This window comes from Cucurbita pepo, chromosome 14 (assembly GCF_057944985.1).
Source record: "Cucurbita pepo subsp. pepo isolate OVF chromosome 14, ASM5794498v1, whole genome shotgun sequence".
Classification (NCBI taxonomy): domain Eukaryota; kingdom Viridiplantae; phylum Streptophyta; class Magnoliopsida; order Cucurbitales; family Cucurbitaceae; genus Cucurbita; species Cucurbita pepo.
The window spans coordinates 5,727,632-5,743,086 of record NC_141811.1 but is presented as its reverse complement, the minus strand read 5'-3'; the positions used below and the strand labels follow the sequence as shown (position 1 = coordinate 5,743,086).

Below are 15,455 nucleotides of genomic sequence, written 5' to 3'. Positions count from 1 at the left end.
AGAATGAAACATTCCTCATGAAGGTGTGAAAACTTCTCCCTAGTAGACGCGTTTCAAAACCGTGAGGCTAATGACGATTCGCAACATGTCAAAATGGACAATATCGGCTAGCGGTGGGCTTAACTGTTACTATCTAATGTTTAATAGAATTATAAATTTTCATTTTTTGTATCTAGTAGGCTCGTGAATTTCATATGAAAAGCCTATTGAACAAAAAATTAAAAATTTATGAACCTATTAAGCACAAAATTACTTTTTAGAGTTCAACGACGTATTATATTAATATCTCGTGTTACATTAATATCTCATAGAACTAAAATATTACACAGGGTCGTTTTAAGCTTGTAAGCTATAAAATTTCTCATTAAATATTATTTTTATTTATTATTTGACACGTGATTAAATGATATATTATTTTATTTTATATACTCCCCATTATTCTCAATTTTTTTCCAAACAATTTTAGAAAATCATATAATTGAATTCTACCATCACAAAAGCTATTATTTAAAATATATGAAAATATTATTTGCCTTATATAGAACATTTTCTATTATTCATTTTTCCTCCATTTCTTCAGATCTTGAGAAGAAGCCATTTTAGGCATCTTAGTTTAACAGAGCTTTACACGCTTGGGAGTTTTTTTTTTTTTTTTTTTTTTTTTTTTTTTTTTTTTTTTTTTTTTTTCTCTCTTTATTATTGTAAGTATGATTTCCTTTAACTTCATGATACTGTACCAGCTTTACATGGTTGTTCTTCTATCTGTGTAGATTCACAACAGTTTCTCTTCCAGATTTTCGTAGAAGAACGTTATTGAAATCATTTCAAGGTTTTTTTTTCTTTTCAATCTGTTTTAGGAGTAAGAAATTCTGTTTGTTCTGTTTTTCTTTTTCGATCTCGTTTGGTGGTAGCTGATTTTAGCTATCTCTTCGGATTTCTCGTCAACCTCTCCCGGATTTTAATACCCTAACCACTTTTATTTTCAAATTTGTCTCTGATTGGCTGTTTGCTCTAATTTTGGGCTTCTGAATCTTTGTTGTTGTTGTTTTTTTTTTTTTTTCGAATTGAACTGAGAATTTTATCCGTAGATCCGGACTTGATGATTTTTGGGACAGAAATGCTTAATTTACAGGGTTTTCCCCCAGCGGTTGGGAATAATTGACATCGGCTATTGGAAACTGACCTCTATTTGCTTCAACTTTTTCATTGATTGCTTTATAATTACATTAAGGAACAGTTAACATGATGCTTAGTTTCGATGTTTTTTCTTTTTGTAGCTTTTGTATGACACAATTTTTGTTTTGTTTTTCATCTTTGTAAAGGAAAGGTAGTAATATTTGATGGAGGATTGTGATAATCGGCACTGGGATGAGCTATTCCCTGATGCACTGGGTCTTATATTTAGGAATTTGTCACTACAAGAGATACTTGTTGTAATCCCAAGGGTTTGCAAATCATGGAGAAAAACAGTGTTGGGGCCTTACTGCTGGCAGGAGATAGACATTTTGGATTGGAGCTTACTTCGAGATCCTGATACCATCAATCGAATGCTTCAAATGTTGATTTCAAGAAGATCGGGTTCCCTTTGCAAGCTCTGCGTTAGCTGCCTTCCTAATGACTCTTGTTTGTCCCTGATTGCAGAACAGTGAGTTCAATAAGAACCCCCTGTTATTGTCTTCTTTAATGCACTGTTGTTTCAGCTATTCGTGTTTGTTGATATTTTCCTCCCTCTTTGAAGATCATAATTGTTTGGTCAAATGAGTGCTAAAACTATGATTATCTCTGTTTCCCGAAGGAGTTAGGCATCTTGTAACAGCTAAGTCCACCGTAGAAATGGTCTTCTTTGGGCTTTCCCTCAAAGTTCTTAAAATGCAAACCTATCCGTTAGGGAGAGGTTTTCACACCCTTATAAAGGGTCTTTCATTTTCCTCCCCAATCGATGCAGTATCTCACAATCCACCTCCTTCGAGGCCAAGCGTCTCATTTCTCCAATCGATGTGGGACCCCCACCAAATCCACCCCTTTGGGGCCAACGTCCTTCCTGACACATTGCCTCTTGTCCACTCCCTTTGAGGCTTAACCTCCTCGCTGGCATATCTCTCGGTGTCTGGCTTTGATACCATTTGTAACAACCCATTGTCCTCTTTAGGCTTTCCCTTCTTCTCAAGGTTTTTAAAACGCGTCTAGGGAGAGGTTTCACACCCCTATTGAGGGTGTTTCGTTCTCTTTCCCAACCGATGTGGGATCTCACACATCTTGGTCCAAGTGTTGTGGTGTGCTGTGCAATTGAATGGTCAAGTTTGGCAGAATAGTGTTCTATGGTTAGATGAGGAAAAAAAGAAAAAATAGAAACATTCCTTTTTTAAGTTTGGAGTTTCAACCCGGAGGATCAGAGGACCTAAAATCTCTAATTTAGAGAATATGTACGAAATTGTGTCCAATACCTCATATGCTTGAATATGCCGATTGTCTATACATTAATATCGTACATTCCTGATTGACAGTGGAACAGCTCTGCATACATTACGGCTACCAAGAAGTGAAATAACGAATTCCATTGTAGAACAGGTTGCTGAGAGGTTTTCTGCTGTAACTTTTTTGGATTTAAGCTTTTGTAAAAACATTGGAGCATCGGCTCTCGAGGCGATTGGGAAACATTGTGCGAACCTCACAGGGTTGCGCAGAGTTATGTGCCCATTTGAAGCCCTTGACAAGTCTTCTCAAGATGATGAGGCCCTTGCAGTTGCATCGACAATGCATAAGCTCAAGCACCTTGAGATTGCCTATTTGCTTATCAACACTGAATCGGTTCTAAAAATCCTCGAGAACTGCCCAGATCTTGAGTATTTAGATGTGCAAGGGTGTTGGAATGTGATACCAGATGAGACGTTCAAAAAGTTTTCGAGGGTGAAATTGGTCGGTCCATTGGAAGAAATCTCAGAGTCGAACAGATGGGACGATTTTGATTGCTCAAATTACTCAAGTTCTTCTGGCTACTTGGCGTGGGATTTTGTGGCTGATGAATTAGATGATGAATTTGAAATGCTGGAGTTTTTTGGAGAAGATTATAGAAGTGTGGATGATATGGACCATGCTTATTCTGATTCATCTGCGGGGTCTCCTTGAATGTTGCTCCTACGCCTGGCTTTGAAATGGTGAACCTTTTGTTTCACTTAACCAAACAATAGAGCCCTTGAAATTGGGTTAGCTTTATGGTTGGTTAAACTATGATCATATCAATACTTTTAGCCTTGTTAGTAACTCTGTAGATTAGAAATGGCGTCCATTGAAGTCAGTAAGAGATATCCAAATGCAGGTACAAAAAGCAGCACCATTGAAGTTGACCCGAGTTACCTGACCATCGACTTGGTTCGGGCTGATCGAAATTGATGGCTTCCATTGCAGTTGGTTTGTGGGAATATGTCTCTAGGTTTGTGAATGTATGGCAATGATTTTTTTTTCTAACCTTGTTGAGGGTGAAATTATCTTCTTACCATAGGTTAGAAAAGCATGATATGCCTAGAAGTTTCTTCCTCCTCTCTCATCTCTATATTCATTTCTTTCCTCTTCTTTCTCACACATTTGTCTTCTCTCTCATTAACTTAAGCAGGATGAACATTATATGATCCAAATTGAAGGCCGACATGATCGTTTCCGAGTACAGTAATAGTCAAATGAGCTTGTATCAGAACATTTTGTTCAATTTTAATGAATACAAACGAAGAAACGATCATTTTTGTCTTCAATTTGGATTACACAAGGTTTATGTTCAATATTTTCAACTTTTTACGTTTGTCCCCATGGTGGGTGAGAGGGGGGGAGAGAGAAAGAGAAGTAGGAGAAGGTAGAAAGAGGAGCGAGAAAAAAAGATAGAAGTGAGAGAGAGAAGAAAAATGTTGAAGATAGAAGGACCAAAAGACGTAATGAAGATACATTTTGAAGATGGAATACAAGAAGATCAGTGTAGCAAGTCCCTTTTCGATTCCTGTACCTAAACTTATTTATTCCTCTCTTTGTGGGAGTCTGGGTCGTGTCCCAGTTCCAATGTGGCTGATTATCTACCTTTGAGTGTCGATTTTTGCTTAGGCCGGCTCCAAAGTTCTACCCTAAAAGTGAGAAGAAAAATGTTGTAGCTCAAGACTCGTAAGAAAAAAGTCTGAACATGAGAGACGAGAGGAAGAATAAGACATACATAAGTGAACATGAGAGACGAGAGGAAGAATAAAAGTCTAAACATGGGACGAGAGGAAGAATAAGACATACATAAGCGACGAGGGAATGAATATATATATATATATATATACATATATATATATATGTTTTTTGTAACCCAAAAAATAATTTTTACCATGAAAAAACCATTTTTTTTTATGAAGTTTTTGGTTAACTTCCTATTATTTTTTTACAAGTTTATTAATCTTTTCAAGTTTTATAACCAAAAGAAGAATGGTCCAGTGTAATCTAAAATATTTTCATGTAATTTTTTACTTTTGTGCCAAAGTTCAATAATTTTAATTTTAATTTTAATTTTTGTCTCCTACATATTAATCTCATGGTAATGAACCAATGTTTTTAGAACAATAATAATTACCATTATAAACATTATAATCAAAATATTAAATGCTAATTATGTGCACATGAAAGTTCCCTGGTATATGTATATTTCCAAATTTTATATTTGTAACAGATGAATTTTTTTTTTTTCCTTTTTTTTTGAGTGAACAATGAAAGGATAGTTAAAATAATTTCAAATCAAAAAAATCATTATTAATAAAAAAAATATCATCTAAAATGTTAAAATCATGCTGCCGTCTCATCCCATTTTAAAGTAAACGAAGGGCACGAAAGTCGTTTTCATTCACAAACCATAATCCGTGTTTGAGAAGATTTGTTTTACACGTCAATGAGCTCTTACAATAAACACAAAATTGAAAGTTAAAGGTCGTTTGGACTTTTGAAAGTTTGGAAACTACGCTTAAAATGGAATTTACCCTAGATGAGGTCGGTTCGAGTTTGCATGTGTTTATCTGAATTAAGTCGAAGATATGAAAGCACGTGAACTCAACACGATCCCCTTAAAATGTATTTCCATTTGTGCACAAACTAAGTACATGATCAGAATTTTCATCTTCTTATAAAACGTTGTTTACATAGCAATTTCAACAACTTCAAACACTCATAAAGCTACAATATTGGTTGAGAGCGTATCTGATTTGGATCAAGCAGATTTCTCAGCTGCTTCAGCTGCTTCTTCTTCCTCTCGCAACTTCTTCAGAGATGGAGGTGGTCTGACCACAATACTTCTCTTCCACTTTCTATCCAACTTTCTTGACAACCTTTTGCCCACTCCCTCTTCAATCTCTCTTTCACGTTTTACAGTTAGCATCCGAGCAATCTGTCATCGGACAAACAATAACAAATTAACGATTCAAAATTCCAAGTTTCGTGGAGTATGCGATACGAAATCGAAGTTGTTAGCAAGTCCAAAGCATTGGTTGTATAGCTGCGATGTTGCAATCTTAAAGTAGGTGAAGATAAATTATAAGAATGATATAAACTTCCTAACTGTCCTGCATCAGCAATACTGAATAGATATTAGTTGATCTCGCAATATTGAGTCGTTGAAACGTTGTTAGGTACCGAGTTTATTGAGAACCGAGATTATCAAGCACCATTCCTTTGTTCATGACCCATACCACTAATCTCCGAGGAGGCTTTGTCTACTTCGAAGCAGGTAAAATTATTCGGTGAAGCAGCCACAATGTAGCTGAAAGTTTTTTCCCATTTGATGTAAAGAAATACCTTGAGTTTATGTCATTTACTGGTTGCTACGAACCATGCTATTAAATCTACATGCAACCATGTTGGTAGCGGCCTCATTGAATAATTTTTTTTTTTTTTTCCAAAGCGGGCATTGGAGGCAAAATCCAAGTACTAAGTTACCTAGTTAGAGGCTTTGAACCAAGACTTTAGAGGGTAACTACAAAGATCTCAAGACCTTATCATGAAGCCGTGGGATTAGACCAGAGATGCAAGAAGTTTGCAACCTAAATGTCAGACTTGACACCATAAAACTATGGGAATGGGCAAGTCTTACCACAATTGCAGTGCAGAACATCCCTCCATCATAATCATATGTGAATTCTAAAGAAAACGCCAGTCTTACTAAACTCATAATGTGTAAATAAATTTTTACCATTCAACAACATCTCATTTATGGGATCTCATCGATTGGAGAGAGGAACGAGTGCCAGCGAGGACGCTGGGCCTCGAAGGTGAGTGGATTGTGAGATTCCAAATCGGTTGGGGAAGATAACGAATCATTCTTTATAAGAGTGTGGAAACCTCCCCTAGCAGACGCATTTTAAAAACCCTGAGGGGAAGTCCGAAAGGGGAAACCTAACAAGGACAATATCTACTAGCGGTGGACTTAATGGACTTGGGCTGTTACATCATCATTTCAGGACTTTGTTAAGTGCAACCGTAAGAGGCCCATAAGACAATTCCGATATCCAGATTAAGCACCAAGCATGCAGAAGTTTTGGTATAGAAGTCATGAGAAGGCTACATATGGTTCAAATGCAAAACCCTCTCTCTTATGCATTAGACATTGTGATCCTTCCAATGATCAAAATAGGTTTGGCCTCTCCAGTTAACCAACCTCATATAAAAAAGATAAGTTAATCTGAACCCAAACTGAATCAAGATTTCCACATTTATGGCTCATTCATGCTTCAGGCATTCTAGGAATCTTAAACAAAATGTTAGCATGAAGACATTCGAGAGTTTTTAGAACATACCGCTACTCGTATCGAAAATGTAAAATCCACAGGTGCTATTTCTAATAGTTGTATTTGGAGTCAATCTTAGTTCAATATGAAGTTGTTAGTGTTAAAAATCCTACTTTCAATTACATTTTCTGAATCTGGTTGGATTTCTACGTTCCAGAGCACATTCTAATTGGCTCAACCTTCCTCTAAATGCAACTTTTGAAACTTTTTCCCAACATCGTGAAATATTGTTTTGGTTCATCTTGTTGGATGATGAAAGTCCCACATCCGCTAATTTAGGAATGATTATGGGTTTATAATTAACGAATACTCTCTCCATTGGTATGAGGCCTTCTGAGGAAGCCCAAAGCAAAGTCACGAAAGCTTATACTCAAAGTGTACAATATCATATCATTGTGGAGAGTCGGGTTCGTCTAACATGGTATCAGAGCCATGCCCTAAACTTAGTCATACCAATAGGTTGGTAAATCTTCAAATGTCGAACAAAGGACTCCAAAAGAAAAGGAATCGAGCCTCTTCGAAGGCATAGTAAAAAATGACAAAGACTCCAAAAGAAAAAGGAGTCGCGCCTCAATTAAGGGGAGGCGTACTTTGTTCGAGGGGAGGTGTTGGATGATGAAAATCCCACATCGACTAATTTAGGGAATGATCATGAGTTTATATTCAAAGAATACTCTCTCCATAGGTATGAGGCCTTTTGGGGAAAGTCCAAGGCAAGGCCATGAGAGCTTATGCTCAAAGTGGACAATATCATAAGGTGTTCATCTAACACATAACACATCTCTCTAGACTGTCAACTCAAATCTAAATCCTAAATTGATTCTTACAAAAATGTATAGTGCTAGAATTATTTTAGTCTGCAGATTTTATATATTTCTACACTTCTTCTCTTTTGGCGGCAAACAATAGCCAATAATCTTAGATCCCAACAGCTACAAATCCCCAATAAAAACCAATGAGCTCTAAACTTGAATCCTACCAATAAATCTAGCACAGATAAGCAAAAATGTGGAGGATAGGAGACAGTAAAACTTATAAGTTTGAGACGAACATAATAGCCACATTTCAATTGGACTCAAAATTAATTAAGAATCCATCGACGAGGGAAAAGAAGTACCCGTTTGCGCATGCGGCGGAATTCGCTGGACTTAAACTCATTGCGGGCTGATTTTTGAAGCCGAAGCATAAGAAGTTCACCCTTGAGATCGACGACCTCTTCGTTTATTTCCTCAGTAGTTTTCGCTCTGATATCTTTCAACTCCTCCTCCCTCTTGGCCATCATTACCACCGGCGAAATGCGGCCTCCGGTACATGCTGCTTTAGGAGGAACGCGAAACGAAAATGGGAAACGGATTTGAAGGCCATGGAAGGATGATTTGGAGGTCGAGCTAAGAAACTTTGCAGGTATAGCAACGCTCGAAGGCGAAGCAATTGAAAGGTTCATCATGTTCAGAGTGTGTTCGTAGAGTTCGCTCAGTCGCAGCAGAGATTCAAGAAGAAGATAAGCTCTCTCCCCTTCTATTATTGTTATTTTCGATTCTTTTTTTTAAACTCTAGGTATAATTTAAGGGTATTTGTTAAATAATTTAATTTTTTTAATTTTTTAATTTCTAAATTTTAAAATAGAGCTATTTAGCCTTTAAATTTTTTAAAAATAAAATTAAAGTGTAAATTTAATGCAATAACTATTTATCATTTATAATTTTTATTTGCTAATGAGTTTATTAATTTTTTATACATTAAAAAAAGACTTGTAAATCTTTAAAATATGTTTATTTTTTACCAATTAGAGACGTCCCTTTTATGAAAGCTCTAAGCCACGTAAAATATCGAATGAACGCACTAAAACCGCACGTTTAGGTAAATTCCCTAGAGGTAACAAGATTGCACCATGGACACGAAAACTATGCTGCTCGCCAAATATGATAAATAATAGCACACTAAATCATTGTCAAGACTTTTCACCTTACGCAATTGCATGCACTAACATAAAAAATATGGTCGATCATATGGGAGCAATCACCCCATAAATAGCACGTCTCCTTCCGTAGAACAGTTAGAGGGGCAAACGAGGGTTAAACCAAACAAAACAATAACGATAATTCACTATTGAAAATCTAACCGAGGTATAACCCTCCAACTACTAGAATATGACTTCCACTTGGGCGACTCACGAGGAACCCTGATCAATTAGGATAAACCCTAAGGGCTTCATGATAACAACACAACAAGAAAGACAAACATTCGACCGAGCAACTTTATCATCCCCTCTCATACTGACCACTTCTCATTCCAAAGCTATGAGCAAAGTTCACGAACAACTCGCACCAAAATAACAAAAAGAATATAAACCCAATAGAGCTCGAAACTCTAGAGAGCATATCGAATAAATTGTAATCGACCAACATAAGATAACAACCTAGAAGACCAACTTCTTATACGAGCAGTAACTCTGTTCAAGAGAGGTAAACAATCAACATATAATAACCTTCTCGAAAAGGTAAACGAAACCTATGAACGCTAGAAACCCTAACATTTAGAAGCGTTGAAATTCAAACATCTAATTGGTCGATATCGGAAATAGATTATCATTTTGTTTTGAGTATCAAACCAAAGGGTGGGGCATGTAAGGAAATGGGCCAAGTTATTAGAGGAGCGCTTAGCGAAACGAATGGCGAAAGAAGAAGATCTATGAAACCCGAAGCCCGAAAAGATTTATGAAGACATTAGGAGGAAGAACCTTGAAATTAGCAGGAAACGAACTCCATTACAGGCAGCCTTCAAGCAAGGGAGTTTGCAGCCGAAACCAAAGCATTCGAGTCTGGACGAGCAAATCCGGCGCTGTTCTTATGGCCGAATGATCGATCTCCAGGGAAGTTTTTGTAAACCTGATTCAATTTTGATTGTTGGAGTTTAGTTCGATCCACGTGGCTTTCTAAATGTTGTTATCTCCATCCATTCTTTAAACTTTCTTCCCTGATTCAACGAAACCCTCGTTGCATCTCCCTTCACTCGACGAACACAAAAACCCTAGAAATTCATTTCTACCACGGAATCCGGGCGCCTGTCAAGCCAGAGATTCGTTTTTTATTATATGGCCGCCAATTTCCTCGTTAAGATCTGAGTCGCCTTTGATTCTTTGATTTCCACACGCGGATGGGTGCTACGGGCTCAAAGCTCGAGAAGGCTCTCGGTGACCAGTTCCCTGAAGGCGAGCGCTACTTCGGCCTTGAAAATTTTGGCAATACTTGCTACTGTAACAGCGTCTTGCAGGTTTGCTACTTCTTTGTTTTACGGGATGCATGATGCTTGTCGCTTGAATTTTATTTTTCTGTTTCCTAGGATCTTCGTTGGTTTATTGCTCTAGGGTTTTGTTTTCTTTATCGATGCATCCGTTGCGTGCGTTAGTTTCACGGCTTGGATTCCCGAGGCTTTGCTGTATGCGTTTTCTTTGATTTTAATAATTATTCATTTGTTTGTATAATGATCGTGGTGGTAACATTCTTCATCAATCAGCTAATTGCATTTCTAGCATGTTTTACGAAATGCACACTTCAATAATACAAATGCAGATTCCTTAGTTTGACGTTTGGTCCTTCTCCATTTTTCTTTTTTGTAATTTCGTTCCGTCTTTGAAATTCTCGGTTATATATATAAACATTTGCATGCAGCATGCTTATGTTGTTCAAAGTGTTTACGATCGGATATACACAATTTTGAGAAGCTGATTCATCATGTCATGTTTTGATTTTCTTACGAACGTGTATGCCACGTACGTCTTCCAACAGATTTTTTTTAGATGTATTTTATGGGTCCCCGGTGTTGTTCCTGTCAGAGTAGCGTTAGTTTCGTTTTTTGTGTCCTTTTTAGGGGTACTTCCCCCCTGGCTATTCTTGCAAATGGTTGATTATTCATGGATTAGACGGATCATCATCCTGGATGAACTACAGTAACTTTTACTTGAAAATTGATGGATGCCAAAATTTTCTTTTGTACTTGTAGTGATTTAATATCATGCTGTTAACTTGTGTGAATTCAGTTTTTCAATGTCGGTATGTTCATGGTGAAAAGTAGAAAAATGAGTAATTTTCACATTTTCAAAGGAAAAGTACGTTATTTGTTCAGAATTTTAGATTCAATAATGGGATATGTAGGAGTCTTAACCGTAGATGGTATCTATGTTCTTGACTTCTATAAGTTTCCGTTGTTTACTGGCACGTCAAATGACATGTTCATGTTGGATCCCTTATAGCTGTAAATCTTTTATGGTCAAAGAAATGTTTTGTTTAAAACTAGATATAAAAGCATCTTCTCAATATCCAGCTTGGTATTTTCTTTGATTTGTCAAATAACTCTCTGAAATTGTCAATCGTATCTTACTCACCATTTGTTTTAATATTCAGGCACTGTATTTTTGTGTTCCTTTTCGTGAGCAATTGTTAGATTATTACTCAAATAGCAAAAGTATTGGAGATGCGGAAGAAAATCTCTTAACATGCTTGGCAGATTTGTTCACCCAGGTAATTTTATGGGGGAAGAAAGTGGTGTCTATTTTATTTGGGTTCATTGCTCATCCTTACCCAACAGGATTTGTATTTTTTCTGCTTTGTTGTGGCTTTATGGTTTATGTTTGTGGATATTATTGCACATAGACTTTACAGATCCAAACCTAGCATAGGAGATATTGGTTCTTAGAGAATACTGATGATTATGTTTGAAGAACTTTTATTATATATTTGTTTTATTCTGAATAAGCTTCTTCTTGAATTACTTTTCATGCTCGTTCCAAGACTTTTTCACGGGATAGTTAAGAATTTGTATGAAATTTCAACTTCAAACCACATTCCTATGTTACTAAAAAGTAGACAGTACGGTGTTTGTTCAATTATATTTGTTACTTGTAAAAGTAAAGAGTAGGAGGTGGACAATTCTGTTGTTACAAGGTTTATTGTAAAGTCCATGAGTATTAAAAGTTTTATAGCTATATAGACTTTGGATGAGGTTCTTATTGCTTATTATGCTGATTGGAAGGATTTTTTTGGAAGATTCATTTTGAAATCCTCAGCATTAGAATGGTGGGGTTCGTTAAAAAAAAAAAACATTAAATTGATGGGGGCTATTTTTGGAAAATGTCTTATGAAAGAAGGGACTTGAGTTCAAGTGGAGATCTTGGGTTTGGAATGAGTTAATTACACTATGTTAGTTAATGGGAAACCTAGGAGAAGAATCTTTAGTGAGCTTAGTTCTTTTTAAAGCTCAAGGTGCATCCTCCGGGGCTCAAGTGCTAGGTGAAGATAAAAAGAGCGTGATTTTAGGTGAGATGCAAAAAAATACATAAGGTAAAGTATATAGACACCTTCATGGAAAGCAATGAGGTTTATTTGTTAGGGTCTCATACGAAAAATTGTAAATAGTTGAGAGGGAGGAAGAGAGACTAATTATTATAAACTGAGACTGAGAATGAAATGGAAAGAAGAGAGCCAAGTGAGAAGTGAAATGGAGAGGAAGATAAGAATCAATTGGGGAGAGAGAACCCTAGTTCCAGTTATTCTTTACCTCTCTATTAGAGATGTTGAATAGGGGTAAAACAAAAAAGAGGTGATGTTGTGAGTTGTATACGTATACATATATTTTCTTCCACTTCAGGTCATTGGCTATGTCTTCTTGGAGAATTCTATACAGACTGCACTTAACAAATTGATTAAAATTGTCTTTAGATTTCTAGCATATTCTTTTGTGAATCCTCTCTAAAGTTTCATGTTTGTATTCTATTTGATTTTCAAGATATATCGTTCTCCTTATGATCATAAAGAACTCTGTCCATGGTTAGGTTGGAATATAATCATTTATTCACCTCTGATTGCAGATAAGTTCACAAAAGAAAAAAACTGGTGTCATTGCTCCAAAGCGCTTTGTTCAGAGATTGAAAAAGCAGAATGAGATTTTCCGTAGCTATATGCACCAAGTACGTTATGAATTTTGTTTCTGAATGTCCCCACTTTGATTCTTACATTAACAGGGACTCATTTCCATATGAAAAATGATATTTTTATTCTCATTCATCAAGTCAATATTGTAATTAATTAAACAAAGGTGTTCAAATTTCACCTACCTTTATTTCTTTTATTTGGCAACTGCTGATGCAGGATGCTCATGAATTTTTGAACTTTTTGCTCAACGAACTTGTTGACATACTGGAGAAAGAGGCACATGCTACTAAAAGTGATGCAGAAAGTTCGTCACCGCCTGAAAAAATCTCAAATGGTCCTAAAACTGGTCAGACAAATGGTGCTCAAAAAGAGCCGTTGGTGACTTGGGTGCATAAAAATTTTCAGGTGATTTAGTCAGCCATTTTGATTGCATACACCCTATCCAACTCAGTTTTCTCTTTCTTCTCTGCTATAGGGAAGGGAAAATGTATGTTGCTGAGAAATATTAATGAGATAAATGCCATTTCAGCCTTCCTGTGTCTGCATGTCTGCACGCCTTTGCTTGCTAGTACATCAAAAATATTTTAAAGACAGCTATTTATGTAGATGAACTTAACTTAGGTTTTCGTTGGTTTTTTGTATTAGTGAAAGCCCCATAGGTCAATCTAGTACGGCGCACTTGCTTGCTCTTTCAGCCCAACTCCTCCCTTCTTAGAAAATATAAGAGAACTACTTTGTTCTGACCTTCAAAAGAGAATTGGAAGCGTACTTGTAGGCTCACCTGGCTATCTGGATGGTTCTTTTAATTAAAGCATCCTAGAAAGTATATGACATTTGATTCTAAGTAAATTTGTTATTAAAGACTTTACTGTTTTTTATGAGAATTAAAGACTTCACTATCGAAGTATAAAAGAGTCTATTGCGAAGTGTGGAAAACATCAATATTCTTTCAAGCAAACCACAAAGTCTGTTAAAGACCCAATCTTGAATACAAATGTGAAGCCCTTTCCAATAGAAGCCTATTTTCTAGGAGGATCCCTACAGAATTCTTCGTCCAGACCATGCCAAATTAGAGTTTGAGCCTTGAGAAGTAACTTTGTTCTGTGCATGAAAAACTTTGAATTGCAGCCAGAGTCACTTGCAATCTGTCTTTCAGGGTTTACTAACTAACGAGACAAGGTGTTTGCGGTGTGAGACAGTTACAGCAAGGGATGAGACTTTTCTTGACTTGAGCCTTGATATTGAACAGAACAGTTCAATAACTAGCTGTTTAAAAAATTTCAGTTCCACTGAGACATTGAATGCCGAGGACAAGTTTTTCTGCGACAAGTGCTGCAGGTAGGTCGGTATACATGATTCTGCTTTGCTGTAGTTGCATTTTAGTTTAAGAATCGTCATTTATCTGAGGTTCTTTATGGAGGAAGTTTTCAAAGAAGCCAGTGTGCCGCTTATTTGATTCTAGCTTAGCAATGAAATCAAATTCTATTGCTGGCTCGTTGAATTCTTTACAACTTGATAATATAGTCCTTACTCTAATTTTGTTTTGTCTTCATTATCTTCTCAGCAGCAAGCATACTGTGATTTGTGTGCATGGATCCATATTTTTACATTGGATGTGAATAATATAATAGTATAGTTAGTATGCTATTTTTATCAGAATATATTGAATTTGAATAATGGTATAGTCAGCACCTTTCCCCCCGCCATAAGCATTAAAATTAAGGAACAAAAACCAAAAAAGGGGGTGCTGAAAGATGGACTCATTTTGGTTTGCAGTTTGCAAGAAGCACAGAAGAGGATGAAGATTAAGAAACCACCACATATCCTTGTTATTCATCTCAAGCGGTTTAAATACATCGAGCAGCTTGGACGCTACAAAAAGCTGTTGTACAGAGTTGTTTTCCCTCTCGAGCTGAAGCTTAGCAACACGATGGAGGATGCGGATTCGGAGTACTCTTTGTTTGCAGTTGTTGTCCATGTTGGAAGTGGACCCAACCACGGACACTATGTTAGCCTTGTGAAAAGCCATAACCACTGGTTATTTTTTGACGACGAAAATGTGGAAATGATTGATGAGTCTGTTGTGCAGACATTCTTTGGATCTGCACAGGAATATTCTAGTAATACTGATCATGGTTACATCTTATTCTACGAGAGCATTGGCACCGGCAACAAGAGCTGATATATGGAGAATTCCCCATCTCATCAGCCATCGGGTAATTTATAATTCGACTCTTCTTCTTCTTGTTGTTGTTGTTTTTTCTTGGCTTCACATGTTTATTAATATTATTATTTCTTTTTCTTTTTCCCCTTTTGCCTTTTATAACACCATTGGAAAGAGCTGTGAAATATTACTGACTGATTGATGATGGTATGGGCTGTGAAAAATGTATACATGGTCGGTTGCCAGTTTGGCATATAATATAGTGTATGACGGCAGCTTTTCTTTTCCCCTTCAAATAAGAGAAAAGAGAGCAATGTATGATGTTTATGAATGCATGCTGCTTTAGAGGAAGGGCTATGCTGAATTCTGCTTCTGTTTCTAAATATGATTATGATGCTGGAGATCCATTAACAAACAATGCATTGAATTCCTCATTACAAGTGCCTTGCCTGAATTTGTTGTTGATTTTGGAAAGGTGGAATTTAGTGAATGAAATCATATGTTTGTACCTAAACTATTATTTTAATTTTTGTACAAACAGTTTTAATGGCTGTGTTTTTTTAGAAGGGA

At 36.5% G+C, this 15,455-nt stretch overlaps 3 protein-coding genes across 5 annotated transcripts; 2 read left to right on the top strand and 1 right to left on the bottom strand.

The window, feature by feature from the left end:
* Positions 1-688: 688 nt before the first annotated feature.
* LOC111810622 (F-box protein FBW2) lies at positions 689-3,577 on the top strand. Of its 2 annotated transcripts, XM_023697352.2 has the most exons (3): positions 689-829; positions 1,323-1,645; positions 2,505-3,577. In XM_023697352.2, exons 2-3 carry the CDS (start codon positions 1,341-1,343, stop codon positions 3,124-3,126), a joined length of 927 nt encoding a protein of 308 aa, XP_023553120.2. In that variant the 5' UTR covers positions 689-829; positions 1,323-1,340; the 3' UTR covers positions 3,127-3,577. The 2 variants fall into 2 exon arrangements, with proteins under 2 accessions (XP_023553120.2, XP_086973615.1); XM_087117489.1 differs by lacking the exon at positions 689-829 and having other exon boundaries at positions 836-1,645.
* Positions 3,578-5,046: 1,469 nt separating this feature from the next.
* On the bottom strand, positions 5,047-8,326 carry LOC111809719 (large ribosomal subunit protein uL29c). Its single transcript, XM_023696112.2, has 2 exons — positions 7,909-8,326; positions 5,047-5,395 (listed from the first exon to the last, which is right to left on the bottom strand). Exons 1-2 carry the CDS (start codon positions 8,236-8,238, stop codon positions 5,219-5,221), a joined length of 507 nt encoding a protein of 168 aa, XP_023551880.1. The 5' UTR covers positions 8,239-8,326; the 3' UTR covers positions 5,047-5,218.
* A 1,071-nt stretch (positions 8,327-9,397) lies between these two features.
* On the top strand, positions 9,398-15,447 carry LOC111810943 (ubiquitin carboxyl-terminal hydrolase 3). 2 transcript variants are annotated; one of them, XM_023697804.2, is made up of 7 exons: positions 9,398-10,064; positions 11,195-11,311; positions 12,658-12,756; positions 12,938-13,126; positions 13,878-14,059; positions 14,498-14,937; positions 15,061-15,447. In XM_023697804.2, exons 1-6 carry the CDS (start codon positions 9,948-9,950, stop codon positions 14,901-14,903), a joined length of 1,110 nt encoding a protein of 369 aa, XP_023553572.1. In that variant the 5' UTR covers positions 9,398-9,947; the 3' UTR covers positions 14,904-14,937; positions 15,061-15,447. The 2 variants fall into 2 exon arrangements, with proteins under 2 accessions (XP_023553572.1, XP_023553571.1); XM_023697803.2 differs by having other exon boundaries at positions 9,399-10,064; positions 14,498-15,447.
* Positions 15,448-15,455: the final 8 nt, after the last annotated feature.

Excerpts from the sequence above, each read along its gene's own strand:
- LOC111810622 (XM_023697352.2), top strand. The coding sequence starts at position 1,341 with ATGGAGGATTGTGATAATCGGCACTGGGATGAGCTATTCCCTGATGCA. Across the intron at positions 1,646-2,504 it reads TTGTCCCTGATTGCAGAACA|TGGAACAGCTCTGCATACAT; the intron begins GTGAGTTCAATA and ends CCTGATTGACAG.
- LOC111809719 (XM_023696112.2), bottom strand. The coding sequence starts at position 8,238 with ATGATGAACCTTTCAATTGCTTCGCCTTCGAGCGTTGCTATACCTGCA. Across the intron at positions 5,396-7,908 it reads TCCGCCGCATGCGCAAACGG|ATTGCTCGGATGCTAACTGT; the intron begins GTACTTCTTTTC and ends GTCCGATGACAG.
- LOC111810943 (XM_023697804.2), top strand. The coding sequence starts at position 9,948 with ATGGGTGCTACGGGCTCAAAGCTCGAGAAGGCTCTCGGTGACCAGTTC. Across the intron at positions 11,312-12,657 it reads TGGCAGATTTGTTCACCCAG|ATAAGTTCACAAAAGAAAAA; the intron begins GTAATTTTATGG and ends CTCTGATTGCAG. Across the intron at positions 14,060-14,497 it reads TTCTGCGACAAGTGCTGCAG|TTTGCAAGAAGCACAGAAGA; the intron begins GTAGGTCGGTAT and ends TTTGGTTTGCAG.